The 24,519-nt window shown below is 41.2% G+C and overlaps 1 protein-coding gene across 2 annotated transcripts in view; it reads right to left on the reverse strand.

The window, feature by feature from the left end:
• Positions 1-436: 436 nt before the first annotated feature.
• slc23a2 (solute carrier family 23 member 2) overlaps positions 437-24,519 on the reverse strand; it is a 53,390-nt gene continuing 29,307 nt past the window's right edge. For both annotated transcript variants that reach the window (XM_080434063.1, XM_080434062.1), the window contains 13 exons: positions 23,221-23,319; positions 21,051-21,167; positions 20,412-20,569; positions 14,484-14,572; positions 13,784-13,851; positions 11,365-11,546; positions 10,249-10,369; positions 9,509-9,665; positions 9,016-9,163; positions 8,503-8,608; positions 8,131-8,398; positions 7,642-7,737; positions 437-6,989 (listed from right to left, as the gene is read on the reverse strand). In XM_080434063.1, coding sequence (XP_080290189.1) covers positions 6,736-6,989; positions 7,642-7,737; positions 8,131-8,398; positions 8,503-8,608; positions 9,016-9,163; positions 9,509-9,665; positions 10,249-10,369; positions 11,365-11,546; positions 13,784-13,851; positions 14,484-14,572; positions 20,412-20,569; positions 21,051-21,167; positions 23,221-23,319 — 1,863 coding nt within the window. In that variant the 3' untranslated portion in view covers positions 437-6,735. The remainder of the gene's footprint in view (positions 6,990-7,641; positions 7,738-8,130; positions 8,399-8,502; positions 8,609-9,015; positions 9,164-9,508; positions 9,666-10,248; positions 10,370-11,364; positions 11,547-13,783; positions 13,852-14,483; positions 14,573-20,411; positions 20,570-21,050; positions 21,168-23,220; positions 23,320-24,519) is intronic.

Raw genomic sequence — 24,519 nt, forward strand, 5'->3', positions numbered from 1 at the left:
TCTTTTGTTTTCTATGTAACGTTGCTCTGCTTTACATGCGCTTAACTGTTTTCCATTCATCTGACTGCACTGGCAGTGTTTATGTCCTTTGTACATCCTGTACTTCTTATGTGGACATAAATAAATATTTCAAATGTGTGTGTACACAGTATCAGTCTGTTGTCACCAGAGGTCTAATCTTTTTTCCAGGAACAGATTGAAAGAAAGCCTTATGAAATAAGAAAAGAAGAACAGAAAGTGACAGAGCATCAAAATAAATAACGAAACAGGGCTAGAGTGCAAGGAAGTGAGAGAAAGAGAGAGAGATGGTGTAGGCTTGGCATAGTTTATTTGAATCTCTGCCAGTAGCCTAGATCAAAGCTGACGATTTCTCTTTCTTCTTACGTTCCCACTTGACTAATATGCCACCCTGGGAAGAGACATTGACGACAATTGATCAATAAAGACAAAAGACTGTATTCATTCTGTAACATCTTATTAAATAGTTTTAGGAACAATATAACATTTTGTTGCTACTATAGGTATACACAATGCCTGGTCCAGAATTATTTGCACACTGTACTCAATTCAATATACATTTATGTATTTTTTACATCTGTTAAAATGTTCTCCACTTTTTTAAATTTAATTTGTATTGATACTGTGTTAACATGAACAGAAAGCAATGTTAGAAAAATACAATATGAAACATTCTAGCAAACTAAAGGTGCTCCACTAACTACAGATTGGAAGTAGAAACAAAATGCATTTACCTTTTCTTTTAAAATAAGTGTAACAAAATGGTGTGCCTTGCAGCATGATTTCAGATTAAATGTTTTGATTTATTTCTTACAAACATTTGTCTGTAAAATATGAAAATGATGTATAAAAAAAAACAAAAAAACATTGAAAAAATTAAAACACTTTTAATAGATAAAAGTATTACTCTTCAGGTAGTGTCCCCTTCAAAATAACAGAAAGGGATTTATTTCTTTGTGTTAGACACTTTATGGCCACCTTCTTAAGAGCAATCTTTTAGGGATAGCCTTGCAGAGAAGCACTGGGAGAATCTATCACTGTCAAAGCAAAGTTATGTCGTTTCAATTCTTTAAGGATCATATAATACTGTGTATAGCCCAAACTCATATACAGTGTTCAAAACTTCAACTTCGGCCTGCGTCTCCTGAAAGATTATGTGCCACAAGGTGCCACAACTTGAAGGTGTAGAGTTAAAGCTACAATCCGGAACTTATTTTAATGAATTAAACATTTGAACAAATCTGTATGGTAAAGTTCAATATACAGTAACTAGCACATCGGCAGTGGGCGGTTGTCTCCATACTCTTCCATTGAGAAATTTTGACCCTAGTGTCAGATAGGACACCTATTGGTTCACTGACAATGTCTATAATGTTATTTCCATAGAGTTAGGTTATTTCAAGCAGAAGGCGCACAGGATTGGACACTAGATGGGGGCGCCGTCTTTATTGGAGTCGTAGATCATTGCTTCTCTCCGTCAGGAGAGGGAGACAATGGACATAAAACTTGTAGTTTTAAATTTAAAGTAAAACTCTGCTGAGCCACTGATATAGAACATTAGAATGGTGAAACACCTCAGACCAGTAACTGAAACCAATGTCATTCAGCCTGCCAGCAAACCAACAGGCTCTCAAAAAGATGGCCAACCAGTGACTCGAGCTTGATTTATACTTTGTTGCACACTGAAAATAGATGATATACAAGATCACAACACGTCACGATGTGACTCATGGTAAGCTTGTAGATCTGCTATTTTTGGCGCACGACACTGGCGCACAACCAAGTATAAATGAACCCTTACTGTGCCTCCAAAAACCTCAACATCAAGATTTTCAATAGGAGGAAACAAATTAAAATAAAAAATAAAAAAGTACAATAAACAAGGTAATATTACAGCAATGTCTGCACTGAAGCAGTGGGGTGGGGAGGGGGGTAGAGATGGAGGGTGGTGAGGAAGTATGTATTGGGGCCAAAACATTTAATATCTGCTTGTTGCATACATGTGGGATGATGTAACAGAAATGGATGAAGGAAGGTGCATCTGTGCGTTTCATGTGTGCACGTAGAAAAATAATTCACAGAAAGCTGACAGAATCGTCAAAGCACTCCTACCAAGCACGGGAGCATGGACGATAAGCAGGCAAATGTATAGTCCGTTGTACAGTCACCTCGCTCGTCAGAAATCAGATATTTTCGTCATGTTTTGCAGTTGAAAATGAGTTATTTTTGGTGAGCGACGTGGCCATAGTGTAAATTAGGCTTAAATGCCCTCTGGCCCTGTTCCATGCTGTCCTGACCCAAGGGGAGGCAGCATGGGCTATGAACACACAGAGGAACACTTCCTCATCACGTACAGAGTGGCAATTAACACCCTCTCTGTACCAATCACTCCTCATTAACACTGCTTCTACGGTATATTATGCACGCGGTCAGGAAACCCTGATCACAGTTAATGTTGTGATTGGAATATCATCTCTACAGAAGATGAGCATTGCAGATTATGTAGTTGCTGTTTTTTCCTCAAAATCATTAAGGCCCAAGAAATAGTATCAAACCACAAACTGGTTTAACCACTAGTTTCAAGTTGTTGGTTTATTTAATATTTGATCATAGATTCTGATTCTGGCATGAAAGTCTGGTGACTTAAACGTTCACTAAACCGTGACAATATGGTAATTACTGTCCTTGATACGCTCTGGCCTACTATTTACCACAAATATAAAAACAGTACTTATGATACCTGTATAAAGGTCTTGACACTGGAATCCCACTAAAACGGCCCAGTTCAAAAGTTCAAAAGTGCTTCATAAAAAAAATTAAATTAAATAAACAATCAACTGATATGATATGGAATGAACTGTAAGCACCCAACAATGTTAGATGCTATCTTCAGAAGAATGTGTATGCCCCCCTGCAGACTGATCAAGTTACAGTAGTCTACTTGCTAGCCACTCTTAGCCATGTCTGTAGCTCAAATGCAGGGCAGAACTCTCATGGCGTCTTTTACAGGGCAACACAAGTAAACTCTAAACATCTGATAAATATCCACTGTATTGTTGTACAAGAGGCACATAAATGTGCTTCAAATAATCTTCATTCAACAAAAACGTTCTCATAAATAAATAAATAATTCTACCAAAGAGATAAAAGGCAAGTAAGTCTTGGAGATTTCAAATGAACCTGCAGCAATGTCTAATTGTTTTTTCTTTTTGGTGTAACAGTGATCAAGAGAAAACACAAATTAAGCACAAAAAAACAGCACAATAAGAACAGAAGAGAAAGCATTTTGGTTTCACAAAGATCTCAGTTTGACGGAATATATTCTAAATTCTTTAGCAGTTGTTGCCCTAATGTTTATCTTTAAACTTACGCTGTCATTTGAAATGTTCCAATTCATTAACTAATCAACCACTTCTCAGCAGAGGCAACACAACTTGGACAAATCCAGGGTTAATCTCAACCCAGGGTCGGGGTAAGGTCATGCAGACACTCACAGCCAGAGACCTCAGTCAGTCTATGGTGCAGTGACCCAAGGCTTTCTAACCTGCCAAATGATGCTGCACCAGGCCAAGATGGCAGGAGGCATGGATAGTAACAAATATTAATAGTACGCGCCACACAGATGAACTGCAGATTTGAGGGGCACAAGGCCAAGTGGTGAGGAGTAAGATGACAGAGAATAGGCGAAATGGATGGGAGGGATTGTCAACACTCAAACATGTGAACCATGTCAACAATATAAACGATGACATCAGCAACAATCATCATAATGATAATCCATAGTTATAAACAGGAGATGCAAGACAATACATTGTACAGTCTGTGAGCCATATATATATATATATAGAAAAGAAAGAAACATATCTTCCATCCCTACTTTTACTAACACGTTTAAATACCCCTCTCTTAATCCAAACCAAGCCAGAATGTCCACTTATTGAACCCAAAGTCTTACACCATATCCATGCAGCCATAGAATGTAGTGCTCACTAGGCCATTAGAGCACTTCATCTCAGATAGTATTAAAGGCTATCACTAGAGTCTTAAGGATTACAGTGCAGTCAATCATGTTTGCTCGTCCTGAAGAGTGGAGCAGGAGTGAACTCGTAATCATTAATTCAGAGAGAGCAGCCCGTACGTTATGGATTACGGAACCGTGGGGCAGTCACAGGACATATATTGTTTATATCTAACCTGTCTGAGGTGGTAACGGTCAAAAAGTAAAAAAGCTTTTACAGGGTCACTTGTTTGTGCACTGGTTAGTGGGTACCAATCTCCTGTTCCAAGCACTACACTGGTGTTGCCAAGTTGAGTCGATAATGATATCATAACACGCCTAAGGCATTGTACTGGTCATTCTAAACCTGTTAAAACTAACATATGCATGTGCCTACATATATCATAGAGGTCCTAGCCTACAAAAATCAAACATACAGACAAAAAGGTTAAGGTTATCAGTGAAATACAAAGGTTACCTAAACTCTACAAAACATTTGCAGTGATTGCACATTTAGGGTTGCAAAACAAGGGCATTTCGCTCCATGCTGAAGCGACGTAGATGCTAATTCCCATTTAAGCATTGAATGTGAGGGAATGTGTCCATGAGAGGGGTTTGGTGGCATTAGTGGATCATGCATAAGATAATGCAAAGGACTGCGGGCAGAAACATGAATGAAAGCCCATTTTCAAATGGGATATTGTAACCATTACTAACACTCTTCCTCATTTAGAAAACAAGGGACTGGGGGATGTCGGACCACTCCCCTCTGCTTACAGGTATTTCCTCTCCAACAGAGGATACAGTATGGTATTTTGGTATTTTAACACGTCTGAGAATTTTGCCAAAGGCCAAATGGAGTGAGCAGTGGAGTGACATTCTATTAAGTTAACCGTGTGCCGATTTGTGTTTGAGTTTTTTAAAGAATTCATAACACTCCTTATAAATGTTCATAAATTAATAAGCATTATGACCAGCACATTGTAACTACAATACCATACTTAGTTGGTTATATATTACTGTACGTATAAAGACACTTTATAACTGACTAAGTATGGTAGTTTGTGCTGTTCCGTTGAGCATACAGTATGCATTATGACCAGCACTTATAATACTTCATCAACCTTGTTATAAGTTGTTACGCATCATTGTAAACGTTAATAACGTTTATAACGAGTGTTATGAAACCATATAAGTGCATATGATGCATTAAAATGCAATTATAATGCATTATAGACCCGACCATTAAGTAAAGTGTTACCAAAACACGTAATGGCTGCAGGCGGAAATCAGCGTGGCCTGTCTGGAGGTTTTTACTGTGGTTTTGTGTGTATACAAGGGTTATTGTGTTTAAGAAGTGGTTACTTCTGAGTTTGTAAAGGTTCATGAGATGGTGGTATTACTTGATTCATGCACCCTTTGTAGCGTTTGATTTTTGTTATTTTCATTTAAGTTAATATTTGTATTGTCTGGCCACTGGCATCCTTTCGTCATGATACAAAGAAGATTTTGACTGTACACCAAAACGTGAATGGGCCTGTTATTGCACCACCATGAGGCCAATTTGAAAAATTTGGGGCAGAGGTTCTTCCTTAGTCTACTGGGAGTGTGCGTGCAAAGCTTCACGTCGATCAGTCCAACGGTGTCGGAGATTAGCTGTTCACAGACGGACAGACAGACAGACTCACAGGTCCATTAGCATGACCTAGCCAGTTTACGTGCATTATGGCTAGAGCCTAACCGATATCGGTTTGGCTGATATATCAGACATTTGACTTTTTTGACAACATCGGTATTGGCAATTACAGTATGTGGCCGATGTGTCCCGATTTTTAAGCACTTTCGACCCGGCTATTTTGGGGAAAAATTCAACAATTAAAAAAAAATTGCTGATCTACAAGATCACAATGTGTCACGATGCGTTGTGAGCTTATAGATTGGCTTTGTTTTTGATAGGGCTTAAATAAAATTAAGTTCAGTTCATGTGTTTATGAAGGCTGCATTCCCAGGCGGCCTCTCTATTCATTCAGCTATGCATATTGAAGTTAAATATACTTAATTAAAAAAGAAAAATCTATCAAAAGGTTTAGCTGTAAGTTTAGGGACTGTTATTGTGTGCATGTGTGAGCACAATTCTGACGTGGTTATAAAAAACAGTGAGCCGACAGGCAAACAATTACATTTTGCATAATCCCCAACTTGCATTGTCAAATCTCCTTTTTTCAGGAAACAATCGTCTTGGGCAGTACAGGTTCTTTGTAGGGGGGTTTAGTCACTGGCTTTACGATTAGAAGTGATTCTACAAAATGTTACAGTCGTCGCATTGAGCCTTTTGCCGAGTGAGATATTTAGCATTGTCTCATCTGTATTAAGGGACAATATGCAAGCAAATAAAAGCACAACCCAGACATGGAGAGCTGCATGCATTCTTGCATACACACGCACAAACACACACCTGACCAAGACCTGACCTTGTGAGTTAATGATGGCATAATTTAAAGCATGCTGTGGATTGCCATAGCATGCTCATAACAGCATGGATAGAAATGACAAAGGCAGTCCTAACAGAGGCTAAATCTTGACAAACACATGACCGGGGGGGGGTTGGCACATCATATTGCTTCCATAGAATCCACAAAAAACGTTCATTCCCACACCCCTTCCCAACTCCCACCGACTTCTCTTCTACTCTGTTTGCTCCCAAGCCTCCTGACTGTCTATTATACCCCGCTCTCTCCCTCAGCTGCTTTCCCCGTTTCTGCATGTCCCATTCGTCTGGCACAGGCCCCCCGTAGTGCCCCCCACTGGTGGCCTGTGAAGGTGGGGCTGATGGGGATGTGCTGGAAGACTTTGTGTCTACGGATAAAGTCCATGCCAAACGGCAAGTCGTAGGATCTCATCCCCTCCAGCTCGGAGGCACTGAGCCCCCCGATGCCTTGCTTCAGCTTCTTGATCCCACGCTCTTCTGGAGTACCTGTAAAAGGGCGGGTTGAGGGCCAAGAGGAGCATTAGGTATGATGTCACACCGGTTTGAGCAGCTGTAACGCTTGAAACCCACCAGGTGCGCACATGAAGATTTTTTTTTCTTTTCGCTCAGGCGGAAAAATAAGTTTGTCCGTGCGCATTCTCATTGTAATGCATTGACCAGACGTCCCGCTATGGCCAGGTTTGGCGAGAACAGTCGTGCTCGAATCAGTGCGCTCAATAAAGCACATTTTTGGTGGGTTCCCAGTGTAATAGAGCTAAAAAGTTAACGCCCACTTTTAGAACAGCTTCGTTTCTGCAAGTGAATTTCCCATTAATTTACTCAGATGTTTCAGAAAATCCTGATAGAGTTTTGAGTTTTAAGCCTGGAAACAAGCTAATCAACTATGAGATGAACCATGGCCATCAAACATTTGATTCAGGTAAATGTGGAAAATGAGTTAATGAACAGTATTCATTTCCATGAATTGTGAAAGATGCATTTGCAACAACTTTCTTTTGAATTTAACCTTTGTCATTATAATAAAGTTTGTTAATAACAAAAAAATAAAAAAATCTAATCAAACCTGGACCCCTTAAGGATACAGTACTGTAGTAGAATAAGATTCTTAATTGCATGCATTTGAGACTGGAAGACTAACCCGGGATGGTGTTGTCCAGAACGAATGCAACGGAGCCACCAACGAACATGGCAGTGGTCAGCAGCACGTTCAGCACCTGGTCTATCTCAACGATACCTGAGAGATTGGGCGAGGGAGTTAGCCATTATTAGCAGTAGATTGAAAGGTTTTGCTTTTCATTCCATATTTACAATTTAGCCATTTAGTAGTCACTAAATAAATACATTAAACTACTTAAACCCTACTGTATTTACTTCGTTGACTGGGGTCCCCAAGGGCTCTATATGAGGTCACCTTCTTTTTTCAATCTACACAAAATCTCTTCACCGAAAGTAGCCCATCTACGGTACATGCTCACTACTCGTCGCAACGCGATGTGTGGTGAGCTTGTGGATCTGCTATTTTCGACAAATGTTCGCCCATTACGACATGACCCGAAAAGGGATGTTAGAGTTTGTGTGGTTAAGAGCAGACATTTTCATTCAGATTTACGTGCTCGACTCCACTCACCGGTGACCAGCGGATTCTCTTTGAGGTAGCTTGGCAGCACAAGGCCAAAGAAGATGGAAAAGCCAAGGACGAAGAGATTCCGGGATGAGTTGAGGTCCACGAATTGCAGGTTGGACAGCCCCACGGCCGTGATCATGCCGAACAAGGTACAGAACAGTGCGCCCAGGACGGGGTCGGGCAGAGAGGCAAACAGTGCGCTGAATTTACCCACGAGCCCCAGCAGCACCATCATGGCCGCCCCGTACTGGATCACGCGCCTGCTGCCCACCTGGAAAAGCCAATCAGAGACCAACAGGAGGTTGTCAGGGAAACAGGGGAATGGGGAGGCAGTGGTAATTATGAGGCGAGTTGGGTGTGTTGTAAATGCATTACCTTTGTGATTCCCAGCACGCCGATATTAGGACTGGAAGAGGTGGAACCGTTGCCTGTCCCAAACAGGCCGTCCAGCACACAGGACATGCCCTCGACAAATATTCCCCTATTGACACAAGCAAAATGGACCACAAGGAGGGTGCCAATAAATAAAGATCCTTAAATGGTCTTAAAACTTAAGTTAAAGGAGTAGTTCACCCAAAACAATTCTTATTTTCTATCTATTACACATCCCATGAAGCCTTGAATTCATGGAGATTTTTTAGTTTTTGTCGCATTCCTAAGCCAATCAAATTAGATGACAGACGTCTCCGGTAGGACTCAAAGAGTCTCCTACTGAGTCTCCTATTGTCTCCTCCAAACAGATTAATCAAATTATTGGCTCAGGAATGCGACAAAACAAATGGGCTTCATGGGCTGTGTAATTGATAGAAAATAAGTAATCTTTTGGGTGAACTAGTCCTTTAAGGAATACGGCAGGAAGGACAAAGGAGAGATTAAATGTAGACTTACCTGTTGATTGCATGGATCGGGGGTGGAGGGGCACAGGAAAGACGTGCACAGGCATAATAATCTCCAATAGACTCGATGATGCTCGCCACCACCGCACTCATCATGCCAATAACCCCTGCAACCGTAACCGTTGGGACACCCCACTGAACTGTAAAGATAAAAACACAGAACCTGCTGAGTGCTGAGAAAGAGCAGTTGAAACCAAATCTATGAACCGTTCAATGCACAACATTTTCTCCAGACCATGCTTTAATATGTGGTTTAAAAAAAGAACCTAACTCAGAATGAGCATGTAATAATAATAGCTTCGATTTATATAGCGCTAAGTACCCAAAGTCGCTTTACATAAAAGAAAAGGAAAGAACTAACGTATGTGTAAGTCATTATTATCTGACCAAATTGGTCAGATAATGCGTAGACATAAGAGAATGGAGATGAGACATAACACAGACCATCCTGTCTGAGCCCTCTCCACACCCCCTGACAGACTTACAGGGATAAGGGACCTTGAACCATGGTGCAGCTGCTAAGATGCCCTGACGTGCGTCCGTGCGGGCGTAGTAACCGTATTTATCCTTCTCTGGTGGGAAAACGTCGGTCACAGTGAAAATGAAACACAAACCCCATGAAACCAGGATAGCCATGATGATCTGGAAGAGAGAAATAAGACATGGTTGCACATGTGGCTAAAAACGAATATTTTTTAACGTTTTCATTCTTGCTACACTAGGTTCATTGTATTCTCGTTGAGAACCACTGCCTTAATGCATCTTTCAACATGTAAGACAAGAGGTGTAACTCCGGTTGTTGGGGCTATCGCATGACGAGAGAAGCCAAGAGCGTTTCAACATTCTTACTGTAAAGGTGTGATGAAAAAAATATATAAATCAACAGGATGCCTTTTGAGAACACATGGACCTGCCTACATCCTTTTGTAGGCAGGTACAAAAGGATGGGCACATTAATGTGGCATAACCTTTTGTGTAAATGCTGTGCCTGTCATTTAGTATATCACCAGCAGGGGGCAGAAAGAGACCAATTTATACAAAGCAGGTAGCAAGCGGGCAGGGGGTAAATCTAAGCTCCTGGGGGAATGAAAGCCATAATAGCACCAGAAGCTGAATTATTTGAAAGTTAGATGAGAAAACAAGCAGTGCTCAGACAGGAATAGTTTGTGAAGAGGAGGGGGGGGGCATCTGATTGAAGTCTGAACTTTCATGAATGTGCGCTTACAGGGAACATCTTGAAGAGCTGTAGCCTATAAGAGGTCCATCCTTTTTTGGCCTTGTAGACTGGAAGGGGCAACTGGACGTCTCTGGCATACTGGGAAAACAGTAGCACCAAAAAGATAGTCCTACAGAGAGAGAGACATTCAGTCAGTGGCTAAAAAGTAACCACTCAATGCAAACATTTCTCCGGTCAAACTCATCGTTCTTAGACTTTACACTGGCTCCCTGTCTATCAAACAACTTATTTAAAAATTCTACCGTTGGTTAAGCACCGACTGGTTTAGGGCCAAAGTACATTTTGTGAGACATTATCTTGAGCAATATCATGAACCATCCAGACCTCTCAGGTCATCTGGGACAGATCTACGTGTTGAAGACTAAAGCGTTCTATGCGTTACAGGAAATACATGAAGTGAAAGAATACCTAACCTATGCAAAAGCAGGTAATAAGTGAAGTAAGTATTTTAAACCCTGGTTCAGTTAAGGGTTTAAATGTATATTGTAAGAGCATAAACAATCACTCAGGTTAAAGAGAGAGGAAGAGCATGTGCCTTTAGTAAAGGTTAGTGTTGTTGTAATCTAAATCTAAACATTTCAGCCATGCATGGATAAACCTGGTGAACTCATCCTGTAATAGCCGTGTCTGTAATACTCATGGCTTTGCAATAATTCCCTACTATTACTGGGGGGATTTCTGTTTCTTCATCCATAGATCCCAAGAGGTACCTCAGCCAATCAATTAGTTTTATTGCCAGGGAGGGAGCAAATCAGAGGCTATTACCAGAAGATACTCTGGTCTCCCAGGGGGAGCATGGTGGAGAAGAACACGCTATTGCATGATTTGTACTTGGTTGCACGACGGTGTCGCACACCGGGGAAAAAGCACATCTACAGTACAAGCTCACAACGCATCGCATCACGATACGATGCGTTGTGAGCTTGTAGATCGGCTATTTTCAGCACAGAACACCGGCTCCCAACAAAGTATAACAGGGCTTTAACAGTTTGACTACAAAACATCCATGATGACACAGCAGGTTCTACCAGGTGGATTTCACAGCTTTTCATTTGACACAAACAACCAAAAGTGTCTGCTTGTACCTCATGTTAGCATACTCACAGCATAGCGATGCCCCAGTGTTTGCCGGCCCGCTCGCCTGCGGCCCGGAAGCCGGACAGGCCAATGAGGGTCACAGTAGGGGTGATGGTCAGGGGTCCAATGTACTTCAGCAGGAGCCCCGGCAAGCCCAGCAATCCGATGCACACCTCGATCGAAGATGACACAATGATAGCCCCCTGGATCTGTAACGTAGAAGATAAGGATCATATATTGCACAATTAAGTCCACAAAAACCAAGAATGAACTGCAAACACACAATTGCGGTCACTTGACCATGACGTGTAGCTATGGGTTTTAAGAGCTCCTGCACACATCAACCACATGCAAAGTTGCAATTTAAACTTTATGTCAATCTTAGCCAATCAGGATGGAATATGACAAATGAAACAGATCCGTCTTGATTACATGACCATAGAGATCATGTGTACCGATTTGCGTGAAATTTGGATAAAATCTGAAGGAGTAATATAAAAAAATAGTTTTACACAAGTCGGCCTCCTGGTGGCACTAAAAAAGGCAGATGTGAAAAATGCAGGGCAAAGGTTTTTCCTTGGCCTCTAGGGATTGCGCATATAAAGTTTTATGCAGATCAGTGCATTTATAGGTAAAAACAGGAATCGTCCAGTTATAGCGCCACCATGAGGCTGATAAAAAAAAATCCAAGTGGCATTTCTTCCTCGGCCTAGTGGGAATGTGCATGCACAATTTTACGAAAATAGCACGATGTGTTCATGATTTGAGGCATTTTGTTCAAAACTGAGCACTCCTGCAAACTTTGGAAGCCAATCTTAGCCAATCAGGATGGAATATGAAAAATCTGAAAGATCAGTTTCGTTTAATGACTATAGAGAAACTGTGTACTGATTTGCGTGATGTTTGGACAAAATCTGTAGGAGTACTGTCAAATTTTTTTTTTGTTGCAAAGATCGCCATCCTCGTGGCACTATAACAGGCCCATGTGAAAAATTTGGGGCAGAGGTTCTGCTCTGGCATTCAGGGAGTGCGTGTGCACAGTTTCACTGCCATCATGCCAACAGTGCCGGAGATTAGCTGTTCACAGATGGAACCCCACACACACAGACGGACGGACAGGGTGCAAAACATAGTCTCTCTGCCATGCCTTTCGGCCTGGCGGAGACAACAAGGATGCATACACAGTTGTCATCTGTTTACATCCATGACTGTAACCAAATTGTTGATTATATATTTGTAATCATTTGAGGAGGAGATTGGTCTAAAGAGTTACCAGAGCAAATCTTTCCGTTACACTTGATTGGAAATCTGTCAAGCACAATTAAATTCAATAAATGCATGGCTCTTTTCCACTGTTTAAATGCTCTGTATTTTTAACCTCTCTGTACATCTTAACCCTCCAGCCCTCCATTTATTAGTGTTCTGTCCCTAAATTCGATTTGGTCCGATTCGGTTAAGGTCTCGCACATGCGTCAGAACAGTTACTCAACTGGCTTACACAAACCCACAAGAAAAGGTTAATGCGAATTAACGTCTCCTGTCACACTTTGCACACACGCCTGCAGCGGTACCAGACAAAAGCCAGACATGTGGTTGCTATGCACGCAATACCCTGTGACATGACATGGGCCGCACACGCTCATTGAGCTTTGCGCCTTCCTTTATGATTGCCTTCAGCAGATTAGTTCGTTCCTCAAAATGGACTTGCTTCCTAGCCACTAAGGGACTCTGTCTCTCAACGTGCCAGGCTACAGGCTGAATCAATCTCCTTCCCTCTACAAATATGTGCATGAAAAGTGTTGAGCGACAAAGCATAGATTCATACCAACATCTGTATTCTATTTCCACATTCTGAAAAAGCGGTGTTGCTCCATGCATTGTCTAGGTCAAGGAGCATTGTTGCATTGCTCATTGCACGCAGTACCACGGCATCCGCCCAAAGATGTTTCAGGAGCACGCGCACGCACATGCATCGATTAAAAACAACCCTTAAGTTCACACCTCAACACAGCTTACAAAGGCTGCCGACTGCTAAGTGTCACACCAGCGTGAATTAACATAGGAACGAGCCTGGATGCATATATTCACACAGCAGCCATTTTGCTCTCACGTCATATGTGAATATGGTGTATGGTGTGACCTGCTAAACCCTGTAGTGTAGGTGTGAAGCGTGACGTCATTAAAATAGCGTCCCACCAAAATAAAATCACCAATGCAACACTGGCAAGGAGGGAACTCGCAAAAAAAGTTGAGGAAAGTTTAAGTTATTTGCAGAGGTTACTTTGCAGTGGCAACTAACCAAGAAGCTCCGTGTGGTCTGAACTAGGCGTGGACTAGGTGTACACACAAATATGACATGGATGTTTTGTACACACACATTTAGCAGATGCTATTGCTGTGAATTCGGCATTAAACACTCCCTTCTCTCAGTGATTCGCTTCCTCACCTCTCGTATCCTGGGGTGCCAGATGTGCTCTGTATGCATGAGTTCTGTGCCGTTCAATAGTGGAACCGCTGGTCACAGGAGAAGATAGAGCGAGATAAGGAGAGAAAAAGGACGATAAGCACAAAAATATGATTCATTAACATGTTTACTTATGAGTTACAGAAATGTATCAACACAACACTGAGTTACAGGAAAAAGGGAGGTTTTGCCATTTCAGGCCAGCTACTTCCCTGCCAGGTTGAACTGGCTGTGATGCTCATCCATTTAGGCTTGGGACCAACAGTTATGTCAGGTAAGAGTTACCTTTGTGTAGCCAGACGATTGGATATCTTTGCCTGCCGAAGCCTCTGGGGAAATTATTATTAAATGTAGGGGCTAAAAATGGGTGTAAACAATTTGGAGATAAAATAATAAAATAACTGCATTGCCGAATCATTGTAAAGCCTTTAAGGCGGTCCTTCATATTGGGACAGTGATATGATTTGTTTTCAAAGCAGCGAACGTAAGTTTGTCAGCGGCTGTTCTCGCCGCTGTTCTAGCCCATACATTCAAATTCGATTTCCCCATACGTTTCAGTAGGCGGAGATCTCCGATCAGCTGTGTGAGACTAGTAGGCACAATGTGAGACTGAGAGAGCCAGTGAGAGATACACAGTAACCAGGCAGACAGAGAACGAGACAGCAAGAGAATAATCATTTACCTGTATCATTACACTTCCATTTGTCTAGCGACAGAATGGCCCTGGCTGGGGCCAGAAAAGCAAAAGCACTGGCCTGGAAGAGCGGCAACCTGGAAACAAGCAAAGAAAACGTTCATGAGAAATAACACATTACCAGCCCTCATAATCAAATAACTATCTGGAGACACGTGACCTAGTCTGAACAAAACTGTAGTAGGATGGAGACATTGCGCTTTAAAACCACTAGGTGTCAGCACTTGGGGAGCAATAATATGAGTGTATGCTGCTTAGCATCAGTCCCCCATCCATTTGAATACCATTCACAGTGCATTTTAAAAACACAACCAGATAAATGGAGCTAATATCAAGGAAAGTCACATGAATTGGTACGTATGCATGGAAAAGCAAGAGCCACGGAATGAAACATGACATGGTCAATCAGTGGAAATTGTAATGGAAAGTCACGAGTTGGGTAAGAACTGAGAAAACGAAACAGGAAAATCTTCTGAGAAAAGGGGAAGGGAAAATAGCCAGTATTATATAAAAAGAAAAACAGCCTGAGAACCCACTGATGTTTGAAGTAAATGGAAGCCTCCAGTCAATATACAGTATATTGGCATGGATGATGATGTAACAAAGATAACAGGGCTAAATCTCAAAAAGGAACAAGCGCATTACACGTGTTAACGGTCATCAGGAAAGACAGAGGAGCAAGACGAGCTGCGTGCACCAGTCTGCTGTACCACCTTGAAGCCCCGGTCTATCACATGGTCACATGTGGCGTGCAAGTGGTGCCACCTGTGCACACAGACTGACACATGTTTTGCACACACACATTCCTTTCCTGGAACACGATAGATGTATGTGTGTGTGTGTGTGTTGGTGTCATGACTCATCAAAACCACACAAGCAGCATGTTTGCCCTCACTCTTTCTATTACATCAGCCCTCGCTTCTAAAAGACCTTTGACCTCCATTCATTGCTTATTTCTAGGGGTGCAACATTTAATCGAACCGATTGATTTATATCGATTATAAAAAATATTTGTTTGATATTTCCAGAAATAGCCGAACAACAAGTACAATTCAATTCAATTCAATTCAATTTTGCAATAAATATAAAATAAAAAAAGTGGTCAAACAAATGTAATCAATTACATTTTATTTATTAATTTACGTCGATTTGTTGATATAAAAAATAAAATGATCCTCTCCAACAAACGCACTTTGCGATTATTCAATTAATCGAAAAAAGGAATCGATGGAACAATCGCTAAGAAGATAATCGATAGTTCCACCCCCCCCCCCCCAACTATTTTCTTTCATCCACATGACTCATCACTAGTGATTGATAGTTCTGTCCCCTTCACTACTTATTTAGACAGTGGAAAATGAAATGTGCAATAACTGTACTCTGCACTATGCACTTTCCTTAAACTGATTTGCCTGTGTTTGTTTATTTATTGCTTATGAGCGTTTTTAGGTTGTTTTATCATGTTTTATCGTTTTATTATTGGAGCTTCTGAGCGTAAGTTTTTCACATGTATGTACCTGTGCATCTAAGTGACAATAAAAGTGAATCTGAATCTATTTTCATCTAGGAGATGGCAACAGGTGATATATTTCTTTCCGTCCCGTCCTGTTTAAAAAAAACAATTTCTTTTATCCATCAATCTCCTTTTCCCTTTTCCGCCCCGGCCGTCTCTCGCATGTCATCTACCACTGCGTTGCCATGGTGACACTGCTAAATGACGGCGTGACATAAGCCCCTGCCGTCATTAACAATCTGCCACGTGGTGCTTATGTGCAATAACCTGTTTTATTTTAGCGTGTGTACTGTATGTTTCTCTGGCGTTAGACAATTATTTACAACTTAGGCATTTAGCAGACGCTCTTATACAGAGCGTCTTACAATAAGCAAGGCAATCACATAATGCAAAGAGACAGTATAGTGCCTCAGGAAACTAGGATTTAGGTTAGATAGATGGACAGACAGTGTGTGTGTGTGTGTGTGTGTCTGATATTGGGTTACCTCTCAAGCAGGGTTCCCACTGTTTCCAATATATCATTTACCAGGACATTTCATGTGACCAACATCTACAGTACCGTATACCATTATTATACAGTACATGATGTTCATATTTGAAAATAACACTGCATTATATTTTGGATGGGTTAGTTGAAAGGACACTATTACCTCTGACCAGTAATAGGAAATCCCTTTTGTCTGTTTTCAAGGGCAACTAGTTGTTTTCTAGGACCTTTGGGTTATTTAAAAAATTTCCATGACTTCAATGACTGGAAAACCACATAAGAATTTGTCCAGGTTTTCCAGGACGCGTGGGAACCCTGTCAAGGCTGAATCCTGAATGTTTGGAACAGACAGTAAATAGGACAGTGTTTGTTCCCTCGTCACACTAGGGCTTCAGCCAAGGCCCTCAGACTAGAAGAAAGAAACAGTGAATGCACTGTGTGTGTGTGTGTGTGTGTGTGTGTGTGTGTGTGTGTGTGTGTGTGTGTGTGTGTGTGTGTGTGTGTGTGTTGGCTGCTGTATTGCTGTCTCTTGGTTACAGGAACAAGATGATTCTAATATTATACCACTGTGATGAAAAGCGTAGGAGGCCTAATAGAAAGATGACCATAGTGTGATTACAACCTCTCTGTGTTTGCCTTTGTGCAAGTCATAAGACACACAAGAAAAACACAGATGTGAGATATGAGCGGCAGTATCCCTGGCAACAGCCGCGGTCACCTGCCCGTGGTATTTCAACGAGCGATGATGAGATGGACTTGGCCCTGTGGGTTAAGCCAGGTGCATCATAGCCAACGCAGTACACACTCATCAGATGATGAGCACGGCCAAATATGAGAGAGAGGGACAAAGAATTGCACACTGAAGTGTGAATTGAAAAGTTAAGTGTATTCCAGGACACCAAATAACCGACTTCTGGGTTCCTGACAGTACACATTAATATAGTGTGAGCAAAGAAAGAGAAGGAACATTGGAGCCAAAGGAAAGAAGATTGGAGGAATATAATTGTGTAGCTACTTTGGATTTCATAGAAACAGCCAAATCAGGCAAACTTCTACGTGAACTAAACAGAGGGAAATCTAAACAAATCTCTTATGTAGTCCATGGCGCAAAATCTTTTCAGATGAGGGTCTTCTGCCAAATACATATCTGCGGGTCCTTAAAATGTTAATGTTTGAGAACAGCGAATGAGGTGAAAAGAATTGTAAACTAGGGTAATTATCACAGCAACATGCAGACTTCCCTTTCTTGATTATGAAGTTGGCCACAAATGACCAGAAGATTCACACGTTTGACTTCAGTTGTAACTTTAGCTCACATGTGTTTGCAGATAAAATTACTGTTTTGTTGTGATGCAGACTTAGAATGGAAACCATACTTAAATTAAATGGTTAAAAAAAAGGCAACACCTGTTTGTGGTGCCCTTGCCACAAGCCTGCACCCATCTTTGAACTTGGCCTTCATGGTGATCTCACCTGTGAACGTTTGTTGACTGCATATTGCATGGTGGTGATGCTATTGCATTGACAGAATCTGTGCACAGATAATCAGAGACATACAGTAGCAACACTTGGCAAAGTGCTGAAAAGCTACACTACTTCTGTGGTCGTTACCGCTACAATAGATGTCTCCAGGACCACATTTTGCCATGACAACACACACAGACTAGAAGGTGAAAACAATACCAGCCACGATGTCGCAGCTGGTTACATAACAGACAGGACAGATTACAAACCCAGCCACGGATTGCTGTGGGCTGGGTAAAAATAAATAAATAATTAAATGCCTACTGACCCCTGGGTTGATCAGGACACCACAGACCCATGACAATGACACAATGAACGGTGTGTTGTGTGTTCTTAACCACATTATGGTCAGAAATCTGTGAAATAAATATCCTCCCTTTTCTCCTAAGCAATAATTGGAGAGGAGAAAAGGGGGGATATTTATGCTGCCACAATTCGCTTAAGACGTCCTCTCACATATAATATAGGTCTTGGATATTTTACTGACACTGTGTATCGAGTTGCACGTTTTTTAGTTTTTTTATTTAGATTTCAGCGTTGGCTATTCAAAATTAGCAGATCTACACGCCCGTACATCTACCATTTTTTAAGAATCTGGAGTGTGAGATTTAGAAAACATTTGTAGAATCGGCCTCAGGTCTTAATGGGTTAAGCACTCACACAAACAGTGATAACACACACACACACACACACACACACACACACACACACACACACACACACACACACACACACACACACACACACACACACACACACACACACACACACACACACACACACACACACACACACACACACACACACACACACTCTACAGAATGACATGAAGAGGCAGATAGGGGAACAAGAAGTACTCCACTTTGACAACGACCCTTGTCCTTGACTAGCATTTCAAAGTGAGAGACAAGGAAGAGGAAAATAGTAAGAAGAGGAAGGGAAAGATTCCGAAAGAACAATATGTACAGCATGAAGCGCTACATGAGAATCAAGGAAATACATGTTAATAATGATCTATGCAGGACTTGCAGTCAGTGGTGGAAAACGTACTCCAATTTTTTACATAAGTAAAAGTATCAATACTGCTACATGTGAAAGTCCGGTATTCAAAATGTACCTGAGTAAAAGTACAAAAGCATCGGCATCAAAATATACTTAAAAGCACCAACAGTAAAAGTACTCATTGTGCAGAATGTCCCGTTTCACAAGTTCTGTGCCCAGGGGGCCCATTGTCTCATAATCCGCCAATGACCATTAGTGTCTACCCCTGGGATATGTGGTGGGGTTTGTATACATTTTAATGTATGTACATTATGTGGTATTTGAAAGTGTGACTGAGTGTGCATTTTAAAGTATTAGTGCACACAAGGGGCCTCATTTAACAATATTTTCATTAAACTGTGTGTACATTTTTACTACTTACTAAATTTACATGTCAGTGGATACAATACAAACTAACACATTCTATGGATTGAGATTTTACCCGATATCCGATTAAAGTTTCCAGTAGGGTTTGTCTTACACGTGTTATACAGTAACTGTGATTCTGGGCACTGATGCGGAATTCTACTTTTAGCGACTACTTCTAGCTTTTAAAACATATCACTGATTGAATTAGCAGCCTTCAATCATCACAAAAGGCTTTTTAACTCATTCACTGCCACTGACGTAAAAAACGTAATTTTTCCCGTTTACCAATCCTGCCACTGACGTAAAAAACGTAATTTAAATTTTTCTGTTTTTGTTTTTGTTTCAAATTTGACCAAGGAGATATGATTGTTTAAAGATCTAGACTCCCATCCACTTCCTTGTTAACTTAAAACTTAAAAATTCTGTATCTCGGCTCCTGAGTACTTTTTCTTTTCGATGAAAAATCTCTGGCAGTGGGCAAACGCGGCCAGCAATAATTGTGGCAGTGAATGAGTTAAGCTTCACATTCAAATATAAATATTATAGAATAAAATCAGCTTAAGATATTGGGATATTTCGCGGATACCAATTTAACCGAAAGGCCGATATTGGCCAGTACCAATAATATGATAAACAATTAATCGTGCATCCCTAACAAATTCCATTAGGGAAAACATGTGTTCATCAATGTGTATTTGAAACTCTCATTTACAATAAAATGTACCATATGCCTGTGTAAGTGTGCCTGCCACTGTGTAAGCTTCTGTCTGTGTGTCCTGGAAAGTGAGAACATCACATCTCTGCTGGTCCTTACTTTCCACAATGGCCTGTTTTAGGGTTAGGGCTAATAGGGCTTAGCGTTGCAATCAGGGTTAGATTAACCCATTAAAACGAGTTACAGTATGGGAATTCATGTAAATCAGTGGAGATCACTCAAGGGTCCTCCCGGGCATTTAATTGCAGTGATGGTGTGAGTGTCTACCTGCAGCCCAGCGTTGTCTGGAGAAGAGTGGTGATGCCCACACAGAAGAAGATGGTCCCAATGAGCTGGCTGGTGGCCCACTGGTCAAAGCCCACACACATGGCCTCGGCCAGGAGGAACGGAACAGCAATGGTTCCGCTGAAGCATGTCAGGTAGTGCTGGAGATACACAGGGGTTAGGGTTAACTTAGTATATATATGTACTATCTTTACAGGTTTTCAAACTATATAACCCTACATACAATACATTATTGACCTTGATTGAATTGAATACATACCTTAGGACCACCTTTTGTGTTATCCTTCATACCGCTGTACTTTTTACAAACTGTTAATAAAGTATTCAATCAATCAATCAAACCGGGGTCCCCCAGGGCTCTATACTAGCTTTTTTCTCCAGTTATCTTCACCGAAGAGATTCGACACGTTGTGATGAGCATGAAGATATGCTATTTTCACCCAGTGTTCGCCACAACATAGAGACACTAGGGTTAATTTGGTAAACACACGCCAGATTGTGTCCTTGTTTACAAAAATGTATTCAAAAGGGCAAGTATGATGTAATGGTCATAATATCATCAATAAAGGGCAAATAAAAGAAAGTTATTGTTGCCCATATGAGGTTGGAAGGAGGACTTACCTGTAGGCCTAAGAACACACACAGGTACCATGGTGGGGTGTCTTCTATCGTGTAGATCATATCATTCCTCCTGGCATCCATACTGTCTGTGCTGTCCAACGTCTCAGACATTGAGCTCTACAAAGACACACACACACACACACACACACACACACACACAGAGTTAATAGTTTCCTGAGGTTTAACCACTTAACAGTTTAAGCCCTATATACTGTCATTATGACAAATAGCCAAAACAGTCCATCTACAAGCTTCTAGATCTGCCATTTTAGCTATTTTTGAAATAAATAACCCTAACCTTTTGAAAATGTTTTTTTTTTTTTTTTCAAAATAAGGGCAAAGGTGGCCAATGATTACTTTCAGCATAATGGTTATTTTTATCTGTGAAAATGATGGATGAGCATATGAACTGTACTGTTCAGACCTGGCATTACAATTTGATTTGGCTAAATAAATACAGGCATTAACGCCCTGGACACTCTGACCACTTTCGGCAGTGCCTGGGGAGATCATGTCGACATTTAGAGTAGTCTGGACACAAATATGTCCCTGTCCACATTAAGTGAAGTCAACGCCATGTCAACAACATCGCAACATCAGTCATTGTTGGTCAGTGAATGCCAAGTAGCCCAAAAGCTGCTCTCCTCTTCTTCCTTTATTATGATTTTATTCTTTTTACAGCACCTTGTGACATTTGTTTTGAAAGGTGCTATTTAAATGAACTAGCTCTTTTCACCTTTCCAGTTCTCAAATTATGTAAGCTGGCATTGTTCTCGATGTCTGATGCCGCGTTCACACTAGCAGCGACAAAAGCTACAAAACAACCAAGCTTGGCCAACTACATTTCTGCCAAGTCGCTGCTTAAGCCACACAGTATAATGAAAAGAGTTGGGTTAAATATCACATTGAGCGGGCTAAAGAATTAGTTCTTCTTCCTTTTACGGAACAGAGGAAATTGTGGGGAGAGAGAAGGGGAGTGGAAATGTTGAAACAAAAACATATGGTTGTTTGATGCTTCACTGTGTCATTGGAGCACTGGAAAAAAATGCCCCAATTAAACAATTATTTTTGCAGCGTGTGACACGCCCATCACACAACGACAATTGTCAGGCATCACACGATTGATTTACACTTCACTGCGTCATTGGGGTGCTTGTAGCCAGCTCAACTTTTTTTTAGTGCAGCGACAAGTGTCAGGTGTCGGTTTGTAGCTTCATGGCACTGTCTTTAATTGAAAATGACTTGTAGCCTGTTGCTTTGTTGCCGCTAGTGTGAATGCATTGTTAGAACTACAAAACGTCCATTGTAAACACACACACAAAACATCATGTCTGAACAAGGTTAAGTGGGCCATTTTTTTATTCAGGGTTCTGTCATGGACTTCAGAGTACACCCTGGACAGCTGTTTAAATGTACAACAGTCAAGACTCTCAGACATCCAAAGTAAAAGTACATCCCTGCAAAACAGTTCACTGGCATAAACATGTGTTTTGGGTTTCACCCCTCAGCCTGTGTGACGTCACTCTCACTGTGAGAAAAGAGCCGAGTCACAGTGATGAGGAAGAGAAGAGATTACAGGAAAAAGGAGACAATCAATGAGTCAGCGAAAAACAAAGGATCAGTGATAAGCCCAACATGCTTGCGTTTCAGTTCTATATTTTGGTTAACGCACAAAGACAATAAAGTGACCTTGAACACAGAGCTTAGGTTTAGATGGAAGAGGTAGTGAAACAGAGTTTGCATGTAGTAAAATTAGCATTAAGTCTGAGAACCCTGTGGGTCTACTCATACACTCTCAGAGTATTTTGGCTGTGTAGGCTTGGTGGGTAAGCAGCTTAATACTGGTGTATGACATTTATTAGTTACTGTAAGCCAGTATGTTAAATCACATGAACCCCAGCTAGCATCCCTATTTTGGGTATTCTTTTAATAGCGGAACATTCATCAAAAAATAGTAGAATATTCGTCAAAATAGCAGATCTGCAACCTTTGTAGATCTATTTTTGGCAAAGAGAAGTGGTGTAGAAGTATAGACCCTTGGGGATCATGGCCAACAAAGTAGAAGTGGTTAAGCTGCGTAAACCAGCGGATGGGTGCCTTGTTCAGCATTTTGACGTAACACACGGACAACACTGGGGATCATGTCAGTGTGACTCTCTTACTGAGTTACCTTCTCGGCTCCTTGGCCATCTTTAGCGTAGATTGCCATCAGCTCCGTGTCCTCCGTATCTTGATCTCCACTGGCCTGGGCCACGCCGTTTACCACCACCTAGACACCCACAATACAATGCCTTTGATTTAAGCAGAGGATAATCTTCTTATTGCTGCTTGTTGCATAATGTTGTCAATAACTACAGCCCACAAACTAGCTTCCTACAAAGTAGATTAAAGTCAGCATGCATGCATAACATTGACACATTCTTGACTGGGTGCCATAAAAAAAGCTGTGTGTGTGTGTGTGTGTGTGTGTGTGTGTGTGTGTGTGTGTGTGTGTGTGTGTGTGTGTGTGTGTGTGTGTGTGTGTGTGTGTGTGTGCGCGCGTTGGGCGATTTGGACAAAATCTAATCGTAATATTCTCTATTTGCTTTTGCATCTTTTTTTAAAGTTAGAATGCATTTTAGAATGCATAAAATTGGGCTTAAAGGGGTATGAAAACCTAGGCAGCTTTTGTAGTTTGTTTCCCAATTCGGGTTAAAAACGAAAGAATTACATGGCAGGCTGCATAAGGCAGACCATATAGTACACCATGATGTAAGCGACACAGCTGTAGTTTATCGAATTAATGATAATGGGTGTGTTATATTTAGGCGTTTCAATGTACATTGACAACACTGATGACTTCCATCTATTCTACAGTATTGCTGCCTTGCACACTGGCACGCCTACAGTAAATCTACCACATCCATTATTAATTTCACTAGATGCAGCTGTGTTGCTTACTAGCCTACCATGTTTTGGAAAACAAAATTTGGATCCTATGCAAACACGTATGTAAACAAACACTCGCATCCTGAACCAAGTGGTGCATCTATGCGTGTGTGTCTTGCATGTATGAAGTCATTTTATGGAGGGAGAGTCTGGAAGACACACACACACACACGCACTAGATGCGAGTGACATTTGAGGAAGAGAGTAGGCTCGTTTTCTTTTTTTTTTGTCATACAAAACAGGATGAAAAGACAGATGGCTGTACGCAAAAACAACTCGCCTCACATGATAACAAATGTCACCAGGCCGTGTGCAACATGTCCGTCATTGTGTTTATGTGCGCCGCTTAAGTAGGTCAAATCAATCATCCCATTAAGACCTGAGGCCTTCTACAAATGCCTTCTAAACCAGTTGTTCTCACACTTTCAAGATTTTTTTTTTAATTTCTAAAATAGCAGATGTACAAGCTCGCTGCACGGCACAAATCTGCTATTTTTTAATAGCCAAAGCAAAAATCTAAAATGACACAGATGCTTTCCCG

Source organism: Gymnoscopelus braueri, assembly GCF_963280865.1.
Source record: "Gymnoscopelus braueri genome assembly, chromosome: 7".
NCBI classification, from domain to species: domain Eukaryota; kingdom Metazoa; phylum Chordata; class Actinopteri; order Myctophiformes; family Myctophidae; genus Gymnoscopelus; species Gymnoscopelus braueri.